Raw genomic sequence first — 15,110 nt, 5'->3', positions numbered from 1 at the left:
CATTAAAATTTATTATATCAATTCGAGGCCAAGTATTTTCTAATGAATTGAAAAAAGTTACCACTTGAGTTACATGCAGCACTAAAATTTATGATATCAATCGAAGGACAAGTAATTTATGAGTAACTCCAAATTTCAACATTATGGAATTGTTCTAAGAAGCTTTTAAATCCAAAAAAATCACATGCAAGCTAGTCATTTCTTACTCTATGGTGGCAAAGACTTATAAGAAAATCGATTCTTTTCAGACTTTCAGGAGCTTCTGATATTATTCACAATATTCGACGTCGATTGGATCGATACAAATTATGTTTAAATATGAGTTAAAAGTACTTGTCCGGCCCATCACTTTCCATTAAAATTGTTTATTCAAATAAAAATCAGGGCTTCTCTAGAACTGATCGAGCACAAATATTCATGCAGAGCGAATTTAGAGAGTTATCTTCAAGTAATATTCCCTTAATTGCACTAATTGAATAAGAATGGAAACGAATTGTCCTGTACTATACAAGGGATGCTATTGTGCATCGATAAATAAAAAAAATTTTGCACATTAAATATGTTCAAGCTTCCAAAAATAACTCCCCAGTTGGTATTGGAATGACGGCAATTTTTACTTCTCACTTTTTCCAGCGAACGAATTTCATTCGGTATAACTAACCTATACTATTATTAAGAACATTAAACTAATAATAAATCCCATGTCAATAAATTTTTAACCGGATTCTGCCGTACAATTTCGTTTTTTTATGATTGATTTTTATTTGAATGAATAGTGATGGGCCGGACAAGTACTTTTAACTCATATTTAAACATAATTTGTATCGATCCAATCGACGTCGAATATTGTGAATAATATCAGAAGCTCCTGAAAGTCTGAAAAGAATCGATTTTCTTATAAGTCTTTGCCACCATAGAGTAAGAAATGACTAGCTTGCATGTGATTTTTTTGGATTTAAAAGCTTCTTAGAACAATTCCATAATGTTGAAATTTGGAGTTACTCATAAATTACTTGTCCTTCGATTGATATCATAAATTTTAGTGCTGCATGTAACTCAAGTGGTAACTTTTTTCAATTCATTAGAAAATACTTGGCCTCGAATTGATATAATAAATTTTAATGCTGCACGTAAAATAGATGGAATTTTTTTCAATTGATTTAGCTGTTCGAATCAAATAAGAAGAATGAGGCATCGGTTTCCAAAATGATTTCAAGCGCGATTTTTCGGTTTTTTATTTTTTACTTGTTATTTGATTCTTTTGACACTTTAAAAAATAGATACAGATTAGTTTTTTTTACAGATAATGTTTTTTCAAGATTTGTGCAAATTTTTTCGAATTGTTCTGTATTTTTTTTTATAAAATCATTTTTTTGACCATTTAAAAAGAAAATATTTTTAAAGTTTTTTTTATGTTATTAAATTCTTCTAAGAAGCTTTTAAATCCAAAAAAATCACATGAAAGCTAGTCATTTGTTACTCTATGATGGCAGAGACTTATAAGAAAATCGATTCTTCTCAGACTTTCAGGATCCTCTGGTATTATTCACAAAATTCGACGTCGATTGGATCGATACAAATTATGTTTAAATATGTGTTAAAAGTACTTGTCCGGCCCATCACTATTCATTCAATAAAAAATCAATCATAAAAAAACGAAATTGTACGGCATAATCTGGTTAAAAATTTGTTGAAGTGCGATTCATTATTAATTTAATGTTCTTAATAATAATATAAGTTAGTTCTTATTCCGAATGGAATTCGTTCGCTGGAAGAATAAGTGGGAAGTAAAAATTGCCGTTATTGAATATAAACTGGAGAGTTATTTTGGAAGCTAAAACATATGTATTATGTACAATTTTTTTCATTTATCGATTCACAATAATATCCCTTGTATATTGCGAAACAATTTGTTTCCGTTTTTTATTAAATTAGTGCAATTAAGCAACAATTACTTGAAGATAATTCTCTCAATTCCCTCTACATGAATACTTGTGACTCATCAGTTCTAGACAAGCACGGATTTTTATTTGGATAAACAATTTGAACGAAAAGTGATGGGCCGGACAAGTACTTTTAACACATATTTAAACATAATTTGTATCGATCCAATCGACGTCGAATTTTGTGAATAATACCAGAGGATCCTGAAAGTCTGAGAAGAATCGATTTTCTTATAAGTCTCTGCCATCATAGAGTAACAAATGACTAGCTTTCATGTGATTTTTTTGGATTTAAAAGCTTCTTAGAAGAATTTAATAATGTCAAAATTTGGAGTTACTAATAAAATACTTGTCCACCGATTGATATCATAAATTTTAATGCTGCACGTAAATTAGATGGAATTTTTTCAATTGATTTAGTTGTTCGAATCAAATAAGAAGAATGAGGCATCGGTTTCCAAAATGATTTCAAGCATGATTTTTCGGTTTTTTATTTTTTACTTGTTTTTTGAATCTTTTGACACTTTAAATAATAGATACAGATTAGTTATTTTCAAAGATAATGTTTTTTCAAGATTTGAAAAATTTTTTTCGAATTGTTCTGTATTTTTTTTTGTAAAATAATTTTTTTTACAATTAAAAAAAAAAAATTTTTTCAAGTTTTTTTTATGGATAGAATTATCAGCAAACGAGGGACCTTCAATGTACTTGTCCCAACCTTTTTTTTCCTAGGGGAAGTTTATGGTTTGATATCACGTCTTTTTTCTCGAAAGTTCCTTATTTATGTTCAGATGACTATAGGATTTTAGTTTCAATTTCTATAAATTATTTATGATTTTCGGCTTATAACGTTGGTTTTCACGAAAAAAGACCTATTTTTCGTCGAAATTGTACTGGAAATATTTCGTCACAGGTCTATCCTTGGACTTTGGCGATTTCTTTCCTTATACTTTAATATGTTATGCTTATTGGCAACCCAAGAGCATGCCGAAATACGTGTTGCGGGCTGAGATATGATTTTCGGCTTATAACGTTAGAAAGTTAGAAAAAAGAAAGGAAAAGAGGAAAGATTGATCAAATTCAAGACACAACAAATCCAGCAGAATTGTCCATTTTTAAATGTTGCTTTTGCATTCTGAATCTAGATATTTTCGTGTCATCCAAAACGTGCCCCCGATGAAATATATTTCGAAAGTATGCCAGTGGCCGAAAAAAGGCACCCGGAAACATTTATTATGTCAGAACTCAAAAAAGCAAAAAAAATTGAGCGTACTTAATTCAACAGAGCAACAGAATTCAAAAACGTTTAAGGTACCTTCATTGGTTTTGGAGAAAAACAATTTCAGGAGAATTTAGAAATGAATTCAGAAATGTAAAAATTCAGAATAGAATAGAAAAATAAAAATTAAGAAATTCAGAAAAATTGAAGACCTTTGTGATGAATTTTCCAGATTACTTGCTACGATTGGAGTAAATAATTTGAATGTTTGGCACAAATGCTGCGACACAAAAATATGAAAGTTTGAAGGTATTCGCTCCATACCGCAATAATACAAACTTCAATACTATTTGAAAAGAAACACTTTAAAACTTGCTCAACCAAGTTCCATTACATATTACCATAATCAAAGATAGGGAGTGATACTTAGCACATATTTATCCACAGAAATTTCAAAGTTCGCAGGTATCTGCTGCGATTCAATGTATCTGTGCAATGAGTTTGGAAGACAGCAATTTCAAATCCACCCATAAATGAGCAACTGAAGACTTTTGTAATGAATTTTTCACTTTATGTTTATGTTACAGTGAGAGTCGAAAAGTAAAATGAATAGCACAGTATATAAATTTTATAGTTTGCAGATTTTTGCTGTATTTCAATGATCCAAATCTATAGTATTATAGTGAAAAGTTGTTAAAAGTCATGATGTTACATTAAAATGACATAGCGCACATTGCATTCAGCAACTCAGTAAGTTTCTGGGGATGTTGGTAGGCATCATATTTGATCGCATCCAAAACTGAGCAATAGTAGACTTATCGGAATGAATTTTTTTTATAATAATTCCATATTTGTAGTTTGCAAAGTGGAAATACTCAACATACATGTCATTCTATAAGTTTTGTTATCAAAATTTGTGTTTGCATACCACATTCCTGAGATACGACTTTTCATATCATTAGCAAAAAAAGCATCCAAAGGCTTTCTGGAAAAGTTTCCAAATTTATCACTCGACAGACCTAATGGGAAAAGAATAACTACACACTATACCAAGACCAGAATTTTTTTGAAAATCTGATTTACAAAATGTGCAATTCAAGATCATGGTTAGAAAGCTCTCGAATCATGTTACCACAATCATCATGAAGGAGTAGAAAATTATAGAACACATATTAGGGAACGAATTAATAATATGAATCGATCCGCTGCAAACTGAGCGGGTGAAAACAAAAGGATCGGAGAGGGCAGAGCCAAACTGAATATCAAGCAAAATATGGGGATGTTTAAAAATAATGACGACACAAGAAATAAATTAAAAAACATTTATTCAATTAAAGTTTCTAATATCATTCTAACAGTTGCGTGTATTTTTGTTGTATTTATTCGTATATATAACCTATGTACACATGATATATAACCACGCCACTGACAATATATTCGCACTGGACTATATTTTTCTATGTAGGTCCAGCGGTGGGTTTCGGGACATTTTTATGTTTATGGGGGCCTTTACCGGGACATTTGGCAGTTTTGGGGACAGTCCTGGAACGCTTTTAGGACATGCGGTGCTTTCCAGGACGTCCTGGAAACTGCCAATTCGATTTATCGGTAGGTTTCGGGACGCAAATGTACGTACATTCATATGTACGTACATTTGACGGTATAAATTCTAATGTACGTACATATCATTGTCCTGGAAAGTCCCGACTGATCAATATCAGGTAGATTCCAGGACACATCTGCAGAAACATTTGGATTTCACCGCTATCTCGAGATCTAGGTACATGGTTAATAAATCTTTGTAGATTCCAGGCCAGCTTTACTTGGGTACGCGGCAAGCATACAGAAGGCATTTATGAGACCGGTGCATGTATTTTTTCTGAACCATTGAAGTAAAATACCGGAGCACTATACTCTCAAACACTCTAGGGTATGACATTCTCTCACTATAGATTATAATACGTTCATCAAATTGATCGTCGATTTTTTATAAAGGCGTATTTTTATTCCCGAGCAGTTTTCCTGAACTAGTACGCGAGTCGTTTTCGTACGGAAATTATCGAGTTGACCACGGTTTTATCAACTGGATGTAATCATTTCACATTTATGGTAGAATAGAAGGTGGCCGGCAATTCCTCCGAAATAATCATGTCCATGAAGCTAGTATAATACAGAATACCGATTCACAAAATGATCATGCGGTAAACTATCGAAATATACTGACTCCCCCTGGAAATAATATTGTCCTGGAAACTACCAAAGTATCAACAAGTGTCGAAAAATTACTAAGCAGGAAATGTTCGGATTACGGAATGATTCTATAAAACATAACAATGTCCCGGAAACTATAGGAAAACAAATCGGTACCTCGAAAAATAACATTGTCCTGGAAACTGTCAACGTATCGAGAAATGTGGGGAATTAAGTGTTCTAGAAACCTCTGGAATATTTTTTTTTTTTTGTAAAAATGCACATTTTAGAAATTGCCAATTTTTTTATTAACGCGTACTTACATTAATACTTCGTTTTGTTCACAGCTTTGTTTTTTTTTAAACAAAATTATTGTTAGCTTAACTATCATCACATTTTTTTTATCGAAAACTTTCCGATCTCTTAGCAAATTAGTATCACTTTCTCCCTTACATGAAAATTCATATGAAATGTACTTTCTTTAGTTTAAAGTTACACTGTTTTATCATACAAAACCGAGTAATACTGTGTTTGTCCAACAAATTAGTAGCTTTATACGAAAATATCACAGCGATAACAGTTTTGTAATAAAAATATACTCTCTTTAGGTTACTGCAACAAGGTAGTACACACGAGTATTTTTCGTTATCTACACATATAAAAGTTATAATTTATAATGCTGATTGGGAACAATTGTCTTTTTACCCAATTCCAATTGAGAAGTTTGTATCGAGGAACTGTTACGTATTTTAAGACGTAAAAAAATCTTTTTTTTTCAGAGAAAACTTTTATCATATCAAAAACGTTTTTGGCCGTAACCCATAGGAACCGTGCTATAAAAAAGTTTCGAAAATCAAAAATTAAACTTTGGGAAATTAGCGGGCTCCATAAAATAAAAAAATTGTAACAAAAATATTTTTCAGTCAGATTCTTCGCTAGCCGTTATTTCGCCGCCTAGAATACCAGGTCTGTTTTTTTTTATTTGATTATGAAGCCAAACTTTTATTGTTGCTGGTTTTCGTTCATTCAAAGTGTTGTTTATTTTTTGGAACTGTTTGATAAGACTCATGGACGGCAGAGTTCCGGACTGCAAATACTTCTTGAAGTGCTTACTCACAGCTGCAATTTCCTCTTCACTCCATCTCTTTTTCTGATTGCTCCGTCTCTTCTCTACAACAGAAATTAAAAACAGTATAAGGATCGAGCTACTCAAAATTTAATGCCATCAATTTTTTTTACTCACTTATTATTTTCGATATTTTATACTTACGAGGTGCATGTTTCGCAGGTTCACCTTTCTTTCGTTTTCGTTTGGGAGTCCGTTTATTATTTACAGTTATGTCGGAAACAACCGGAACTTCATAATCTGAAAATTATTTTAAAAAAATATTCAGGATTCCGTTGTTGTTCGCAAATGTTCATTAATTGATTGAAATATGCATAAAATGTTACCAGTTGAGTCATTGGAATCGTTCGTCGCTGCCTCATTTATCATGTCTGTGTTGACTACCGTGGAGGATAAAATATTTGTATCAGCTGTCGTGTCCAAACCGGTGGAATAATCGAGAGATTTTTCGTCAGCCAAAGTACTTGGGCGACCTTGTGCTGTTTTGAGAAAGTTCGACATCACCACGATATCCGATGTTTTTCGCTGCTGGTAGACATTTGTGTGAATGTTAGGATTGTGTCCCAAGAAATGGGCAACCTTATTAGTTTCTTTCGATGCCAAATTCATATTTGCACATTTTGTTGCCATATGTTTCCGTAGATTTGTTGCTCGCAACAACTCTGGTTTCTTCGCACCACAGTCTGTTGCAAAACGGCGTAAAAGTATGGTGGCTCGTAGAAAAGGAAAACGATGTTTGTCCTGACTCGGAATTCCAAAAACATGTGGGTTTTTCGAACCAACTCCCGCTCTTTTAGAATATTTTAAAATCAGATCTGTGCACTTCTTCATGCGTTGATCAAGTAAAACGGGAACCGTACGGTTTAATTTACCTCGTATTTCAAGTCGAGCATATTCATGAGCGGAAGTTTGACCTTGACGCGAAAGCTGTTGATATTCTTCATCGTCTTCGTTTATTCCTTGCAGATTTCCGTAGTCCAATTTCAACATTCGTTCGAGCTCTCCTGGACGTCTCCGATTGTAAACCAACATGGAAATAAGAGTGACTTCTGCCAAAGTTCGCCAATTTTCGGATGAAAATGATTGTTGCAACAACTTACTATAATCATCCATTTTCGCCTCCAAATATGTGGAAAGTTTTTCAATGTCAGACGTTAATGGCAATTTGGTTGATTTTTGTCTTCTTAGCTCGACTTGGGATTCAGTCACGGTTTTGTTGACTGTGTTAACGAAGCCTTGATTCATAAGTTTTAACATATCTTTGGCATTTTTTTTTTTAACCTCCTCGTGATCTTGAATTGTTTCTCGTATGAGTACATCGCAAACTTTCCTCAAAGTTATTTGTAGCTGGAATGGCACGGTCGGTGTTTCATATATATTTTTCTTCGGATCAAGCTTACCCATGATGTCAAGAGCTTTGAGCATTTGTTTCCAGTACTTCGGATCGAATACCGAAGTCAAGTCAACGATAGTGTTGTCCAATTTTTTCATGACGAGTAAAAACCGTCCCAGTAGCCTTAATTCTGATCGCACCATCGACTCCAAGTATTGTTTTCGGTGTCGACTACTCATATCATTGCCATAAAGCACGATAAGCTTATCAAATTTTACAGCATTGCTAACTGGACCGTCCTGCAAACGAGGCAATATCTCCTGGCGCATTTTTTTCGAAGCCTCGGGGTGGACTTGCCCGGCGACTCGTCTTGCTTCCAGCATTATGCCTTTAGTCGTTGTTACGTCACTTTGGCAAAGGTGATGTCTTATATTATTCTTTGAAAACATCCCTAAGCACTTTGGGCAAGGGCGATAATATTCACCGCTGCACTTGGTTGGATCTCGAGGTCGTCGAACTGGAACTATTAACCCATCGTTGTTTCTCTTTCTATCGATGTTTATGAAGTTTCCTTTTTTTCGTATCAGTCCAATCAACATTTTTCTTTGTTTATTATTTGGAGGCAGAGATATAAATTCTTTTACTTTCGTTTCATTTCCGTGCACCAATTCTAAATGCCGCGCGATTTTAGATTGGGGTTTTTGACAATAGAGGCAAACATTTTTTTTGTTATCCCCCTTGGGCCCACGCGAGAGTTCAGTTTTTAAACTTCCCAGGTTGCACGCGGATGTGCCTGCAACATTGAATGGAAAATTCTGATCGATTGGGGCTTCTCGTGACTTTTCCAAATCATTGGATACATTTGTCTGCTTGGTTGTGCTATCCAATGAATCATCTGCTGTTTCTTTAGTACTCGCCGTGTTCATCAATTCGTCATGAACATTTTCATTGTTTTCGGAGTCGGTCGATACTCCGTCAAGATCAGAATCCGGATTGTATTCGGAGTCAGACGATACAGTTCTGGGAAACCGGTTTTCAGTTACGTTTGGTCGAGCATCTACTTCTACGAAAAAAAACGCTTATTATTAAATTTGAATAATACATTTTTTGGATCTTAAATACATCAAAATTCAATTGCTTAGGCTCAAGCGAATCAAATGAACATTAAAATTTGTCATAACTTGGCTACATGCTTCAAAAATTGCACCCATCATGCTTGATATAAAAATATGACTGTAAGATTGTCAAAAAAACCGTCAGTAGAAAGAAAAATACATAGGAAGCTCGTGTTTTATTGCAATAGAGAATGCACTCTCATACAAAACGTTAAAGCTATTTTTATTGACGTGAATTACCTTATCGGCATGACAATGTCCCTGCATCATATTCAATCGTATATGTTAATTTGTACTTCAGTCGTTTCATCCGGTATCTGAAATTTTATTTTTTAGGACCAGAACTCACCTGCCCTACTTGGAAAATTTTCGTCAAATTCGCTGTTACTTATTGATAAATCATCAGGCTGCGGGGTATTAGGTTCATTTCCTTCCCTAGCTTCAAGGGAATCCATTTGGACATCATCGGTGTTGTTCTCATCTGTTGGAATATCATAAAGTTTATTACATTCGTTATGCTTTTTCACTAAATTATGCTACTAATCAAGTTCATACAGGAAGACTCTATTCATCATTCAAAACGATTAAGTAAGCTGGAACCTATATACGATGCTAGTATTCAGCCGTGGTAAAGTTTTTTATTAATGAAAATCATCTCAAAAGGGAGAAATTCTCAAGGCAGAGCATCTGACGATATAAACAAGCAAGAACTCTGGAACTATTCACGGAGTATCGATAGTCACCTCAATTTTTCTCATTCACTATATTGGGATGCTAATTTCCGGATGATAGCATCTCGTTTTCATTAATTCATTCATTTTTTGCAAGATCCCTCGGATGAAATATTATGGTTCCTTCATTAAAACTCACCTGAACTTCTTGAATCATTGTGTACGCTTTCGCAATAATTTTTTGGCCAATGACGCGTCTGAGAGATATTCAGTTCATTTTCTTTATTGAAGTCTGTTTCATCATCAACGAAACTGTTGTTTTCTGTTGAAAATCGTGAGATTTTGTTACAAATGAAATCGGAATTCGACAAAATCAATTGTTGTTGATAATAATATTTCCGCTTTTGTTGGCAATTACATTTACCAACTAAAGTGACATACCACTGATCGTTGAATAATTATTTTCAATTTCTTCATTACTCTTCGATTTTTCCAGGAACTGAGGTTGTTTTGCCGTAGTCCGAGTGATTTCCTTCTGTTCGACAGATTTCATCGATTCTGCATACATGTTTCAAAATGGAACTCAAATACAATCAGAGGCAATATTTGATGAAACACTACTCTATTTTATTAACTAACCCCGAAAAGAATCAGTCAATATTGAATAAGATGACTACCCTACACTTATTCGCTGCAATACGAAACAGTCCTTGTACCCAGACAGAATTATTACCATGAAATGTTCCTTTTTATTTTTCGGTAATCTCAAATAAACTATTTGACAGAGTGAGAAATTGTGATAGATCTGTATCAAATCAAATTTCTCGTTATTATACTTCAAATTAACCTTTCATGGGCTAGAATTGGACGAGCTCAAATTCTTCATAAAAATTCAAATTGCCGAAAGAATTGGAATAATGAATAATTGATGAAAGTGTTGGAAACTAGTTGGAACATCTTGAATCGAACTCTTTTGGACATTCACTCATCTTGAGCTGCTATCGCTACTCTAGATTTCACATGCATCGTATAAAAAATATCTACTCATATCAATATGAAAAAAAAAATATTATTATGAAAAAAATCAAAACTTCCATGACTGCATGTAAATGTTTGAATGTCTTAGAGTAATACTAATTCATCGATTATTTTCAAAGATCGGCCTGCTGAAATATTTATTATGATTTCATCATGTTTTATTTCATGCTAATCATTGAAATTTAGTAATTGAGTTGATTTTTGACAACGTATATTATCCTGTCAGTCTTAGAAGGGCTCCTGTTGCGATTAACAATATTATTCTTTTCTGACAATATATATTTGAGTTTTCTTGCGCTGTATCTGAAATTCATATTAGTATTTCCATAACATACCTGTACGACTTGAATCATTTTGTTCGTCTTCACAAGCGTTTTTTTCGCTTTTATCAGGGTATTCAGGTGAATCACATCGCTGCAACTCATCTGCTTCATTGAAACCCAGTTGGTCGTTGATGAAAGTATCTATTCCTGCTCGAAAATAGAAAAATTCATTTCGTCAGAACAAGAATCGTTTGAAAACAGTACTCCGATACAAAACATTGAAATAAAACATAACACAACACAATCCAGTAAAGCCACCGTAGGGAAGACACCGCAATAATATGCATTAATGAAACATGCTGTATATATGATAAACTGAAACTGGTCAAATTAATGGATAATTATGCAATAATATTGAGAGTAAAGCTGTCTAAGATCATGTGACAGATAGGGAAAGCGACGGCTTGTATATCCTAGTGAACGGAAATGGAATATCAACACTTACAATTTTAGGCACAAGAGAGCATATGCCATAGCTAGAGAAGTTTACAATGAACATTAGTTTAAGAAAGAAATAAAAAATACACGCTCTACAAATACAAAAAAATCTTTCTATGGAAAAAGACGGAAAACGGTATTGCATGTGGAGGAATTCCTTGAAATGAGACCGAACTGTTTTCCGAAGATAGCATTTGCTTAATCGATAACTCAAGATTTTACTGATATCGACATGAGTAATTATATTTAATTGGTTCAAGTTAATAATGAATTAACTCAAGTAATTGGTATTAAAATTAATTAAGTATTTAATTGGTTTAAAATAATTATATAAATTGGCAAACTTGAGGAATTTTTCAAAGAAAATTGGATCAATGGATAATTAAATGGCATCTCAGTAAATAACATTTTAGAGAAATTGAAACAGTTACTGAATATTGTATAAAGAAAAAACAATTCAGATCCAGTGTGATAAGAGCTCTACTATCTACATATAGGGCGATTTATGCGCATAAAAAGCGGATGAAAAAGTCTTATGCTCAATATACAATAAGTTGCCACCGAAATCAGTGGAACATTTTCTAAATGGATGCCCAATATACGCTCTAATCAGAAAACAATATCTCTTTACGGCAAATCCTTTAATAGGTTTGAATATCTGCGGAAGACGAGAATGTAACTCAGAACACTGGATAATAGATCATGCAAACTAAAAGTGTTCACCCTCAGAATGCGAATAATTAAAAGAAATAATATATATCTACCAGTGTAAGATAAAAATATTGAACTAAAACAATTATATATAACAAACAAGAAACTAAACGTAATATAGATTGAACGTATCAATCACATAGATAACAGAACGAAAATACTATTACTGATAAAACATTCCGACCATTGAAACTCACCAACATTCCCAAGAAAATCGCTTTCAATTTCATTGTCCCTTGATGTGAAATCACAAATCATTGGACCCGGATCTATCGACTCCTCTCCGATGGCCACTGGTTCCCCATTCGACCTAGTCTCATTTATATTAGAGACTAAACACAAAAAAAAAACGTGAAATTCATTAAAAAGGGCCAATATATGTGCCTTTTATAAATGTAGGAAATAATAAATGGTAACCTTCATTATTAACAGGTTGAGAAGTAATTTCAGCAGGTGATAGTTCCAATGATGGTCGACTTGATACAAGGTTATTGCGGAGCTCAACAAGAACTTTTCGTTTTGCTAGAATAAAAAAATATTAAGAAATTCTAGTACTTTGGCTATCAACAAATTAATAAATAATGATAAAAAAAAGATTTGTGCACTTACCGTGGAAGCAGATCAATTTCGTCATGAGACGTTGTTTTTTTATTTCGTACGTTAAGCCACTGTGATGCCTGAGAAATGAGGTTTTCCGCACATAATACGCGTCATCTGATCCCAACAATAACGCATATTTCGGCATTGAAACGAAATCAACTAATACTCAAAATAGAAAAATAAAAACAGAACTGATTTAGAATAACAATATATCAGAAATCACGTGTAAGTGCGGACACCGGGTACAGGAGACTGAGCAGAAACGAAACCGCCAATTTGAACCGCCAATTTGAGAGAACATGTAAACAACACTTCCGTGAAGTTAGCCGCCAAAACCATTTATAAATTGGAATTTTATTTGAGCAGTACAGATTAGACTGTTTAAAAGAAAAAGAATGATTTTGAAGTCGTGATATGTTTAATGGAAAAAGAGGATAATATTCGGTATGATAATTCTTTTTACTGGTGATGTTTAAAAAACGGTTACATCGAACGGTGGTTTCCAGGACAAACTATCTATTCAAAATAATGTTTGATTATGCAGATACCATGGCTGCGTTTATACGGCATTTTGATAACAAACGGCATTAAAGGACTAGGTAAAAGAACGTAGACGGAATGAATTGCAAGAGTAAAAGTTTGGTAGGAGATTTGTGATCAGCTTCATTCCTAACCAACTAAGTTATTCATGCAGTGATTTGAATGCTGAGGAACTCGTGTATTTCGTGTACGACAACGCGTGATATAGAGCGAAGTTACTGGTACTTGTCAACTTGGAGATTTAGTTTCATGATATTCCCATTCCCCCAGTGATTCATGCAATGTTCTCTAAATCATAGCGACTTTCATTTACTTGTTAACCTGCCACTGTGGCAATAAATGATTGATTTCCCATAGTGAAACTTTTTTTCTTAAAGCCTAATTCCTTTTCAGTAGTGAAAGTCCTCTTCGAAGTGTTCTGATTACCAAAATAGCATGCAGAGACCAACCGATGTGTCAATCAATGTTTGACACTGCCGCTGTAACATTTGTGTATTATCAAGGATAGCATTTCCTTGCAAAAAAGTTTACGCTGACTCTAAAGATATTGGATAAGACAGTTTTCATTTTATGACCTCACAGTCATATGAAAAAGTCTTTTCATGCCGCAACAACACTCTTATGATAGTTGCATGTGTTTTCAATAGTCAAATTTCTCTGCGCCGAGTACTGTCATGCAGGATGACTTGATATCCCTGCAATGTCTGTGTAACCATAATTGCTCATCGCTGTCGTTTCTGGGTCTTTCATCAATAATATCTATGTCACTCTAGAAAACGTGTTCGTGACCTAAATGGCTTTAAGAGTTCCTTCTTACTAATAAACCATTCAGTCATCCTACAAAATATTCTACTTGCCGGTGCATAATAATTTGCTGAATAAGCCCATGTTCCAGTTTTTCCTAGAGTGTAATGAGACACTGCTAACCAGAGGGTTTTCATTTTTGTTCTCTTCGCTATGCATTGATCTTCCACCAGTGATACGATACATTACACAACAAATTAACTCCAATCAATATTTAAAATAGTCATCCATTCAGTCATCCTACAAATTATTCAGTCATCCTACAAATTATTCTACTTGCCGGTGCATAATAATTTGCTGAATAATCCCATGTTGTAAATTTACAGTTTTTCCTAGAGTGTAATGGGATACTGCTAACCAGAGGGTTTTCATTTTTGTTCTCTTCGCTATGCATTGATCTTCCACCAGTGCCACGACACATTACACAGCAATTTAACTCCAATAAATATTTCCAATATATCCGAGTGATAATTCTGAAACTGTCAGAACAGAAGATTTCCCGATGCATGGATCGGTACTTTCCAGGACAAACTCTATAACCTGTATTATGTTTGTCCCTGAAGCTGCCATGTTATAAGGTATTCAAAACCATCGCGGCAGTTACCGGGACTTTCGTCTCTGAACTTTTCACGCGATTTGACATAAAAATGGAATCCCAATAATTTTTTAATGGAGATCGCATTAGTGCTACGAAAAAAAACATTCATATTTGTGCGCTTGCAACACCGGAACGATCAAACTAAGCAGCTGGTAGCTTATTTTCAGTTGGCGGGCTTGTCGGTGTTACTCGCGTAATTACAGTGCCGAAGGTAGTACTTGCTGCTGCGCGATCTCGTGCTTCTCAAGTTAAATGACATTTCTCGGAAATCTGCTACGTCGCATCCCGAGACGCGATAGAGGTGGTTTTTACTCTCGAAATTCACCGGGCCTAAAAAAACCATGCATTTCTCTTTCGGAAAAGTTCCGCGATCGACATAACGTTCCTAACCTGCAACATTGCTTGGGTAGTGCTATTAACGTTCGGTTATGTCTGTTCGTTTATACACCAACAAGAAATGT

General features: G+C 34.1%; 1 protein-coding gene across 2 annotated transcripts; it reads right to left on the bottom strand.

Moving 5' to 3' along the window:
* Positions 1-5,642: 5,642 nt before the first annotated feature.
* On the bottom strand, positions 5,643-13,452 carry LOC122412342 (uncharacterized). Of its 2 annotated transcripts, XM_043421813.1 has the most exons (10): positions 12,717-13,445; positions 12,525-12,629; positions 12,305-12,439; positions 10,971-11,105; positions 10,039-10,155; positions 9,797-9,919; positions 9,276-9,407; positions 6,805-8,874; positions 6,623-6,718; positions 5,643-6,522 (listed from the first exon to the last, which is right to left on the bottom strand). In XM_043421813.1, the coding sequence occupies exons 1-10, from the start codon at positions 12,850-12,852 to the stop codon at positions 6,272-6,274; spliced, it is 3,300 nt and encodes a 1,099-aa protein (XP_043277748.1). In that variant the 5' UTR covers positions 12,853-13,445; the 3' UTR covers positions 5,643-6,271. The 2 variants fall into 2 exon arrangements, with proteins under 2 accessions (XP_043277748.1, XP_043277749.1); XM_043421814.1 differs by lacking the exons at positions 5,643-6,522; positions 6,623-6,718 and having other exon boundaries at positions 6,951-7,268; positions 7,351-8,874; positions 12,717-13,452.
* Positions 13,453-15,110: the final 1,658 nt, after the last annotated feature.

This window comes from Venturia canescens, chromosome 6 (genome assembly GCF_019457755.1).
Source record: "Venturia canescens isolate UGA chromosome 6, ASM1945775v1, whole genome shotgun sequence".
Classification (NCBI taxonomy): Eukaryota; Metazoa; Arthropoda; class Insecta; order Hymenoptera; family Ichneumonidae; genus Venturia; species Venturia canescens.
Note: the sequence above shows the minus strand (reverse complement) of the source record. Positions and strands in the feature narration are given on the sequence as shown.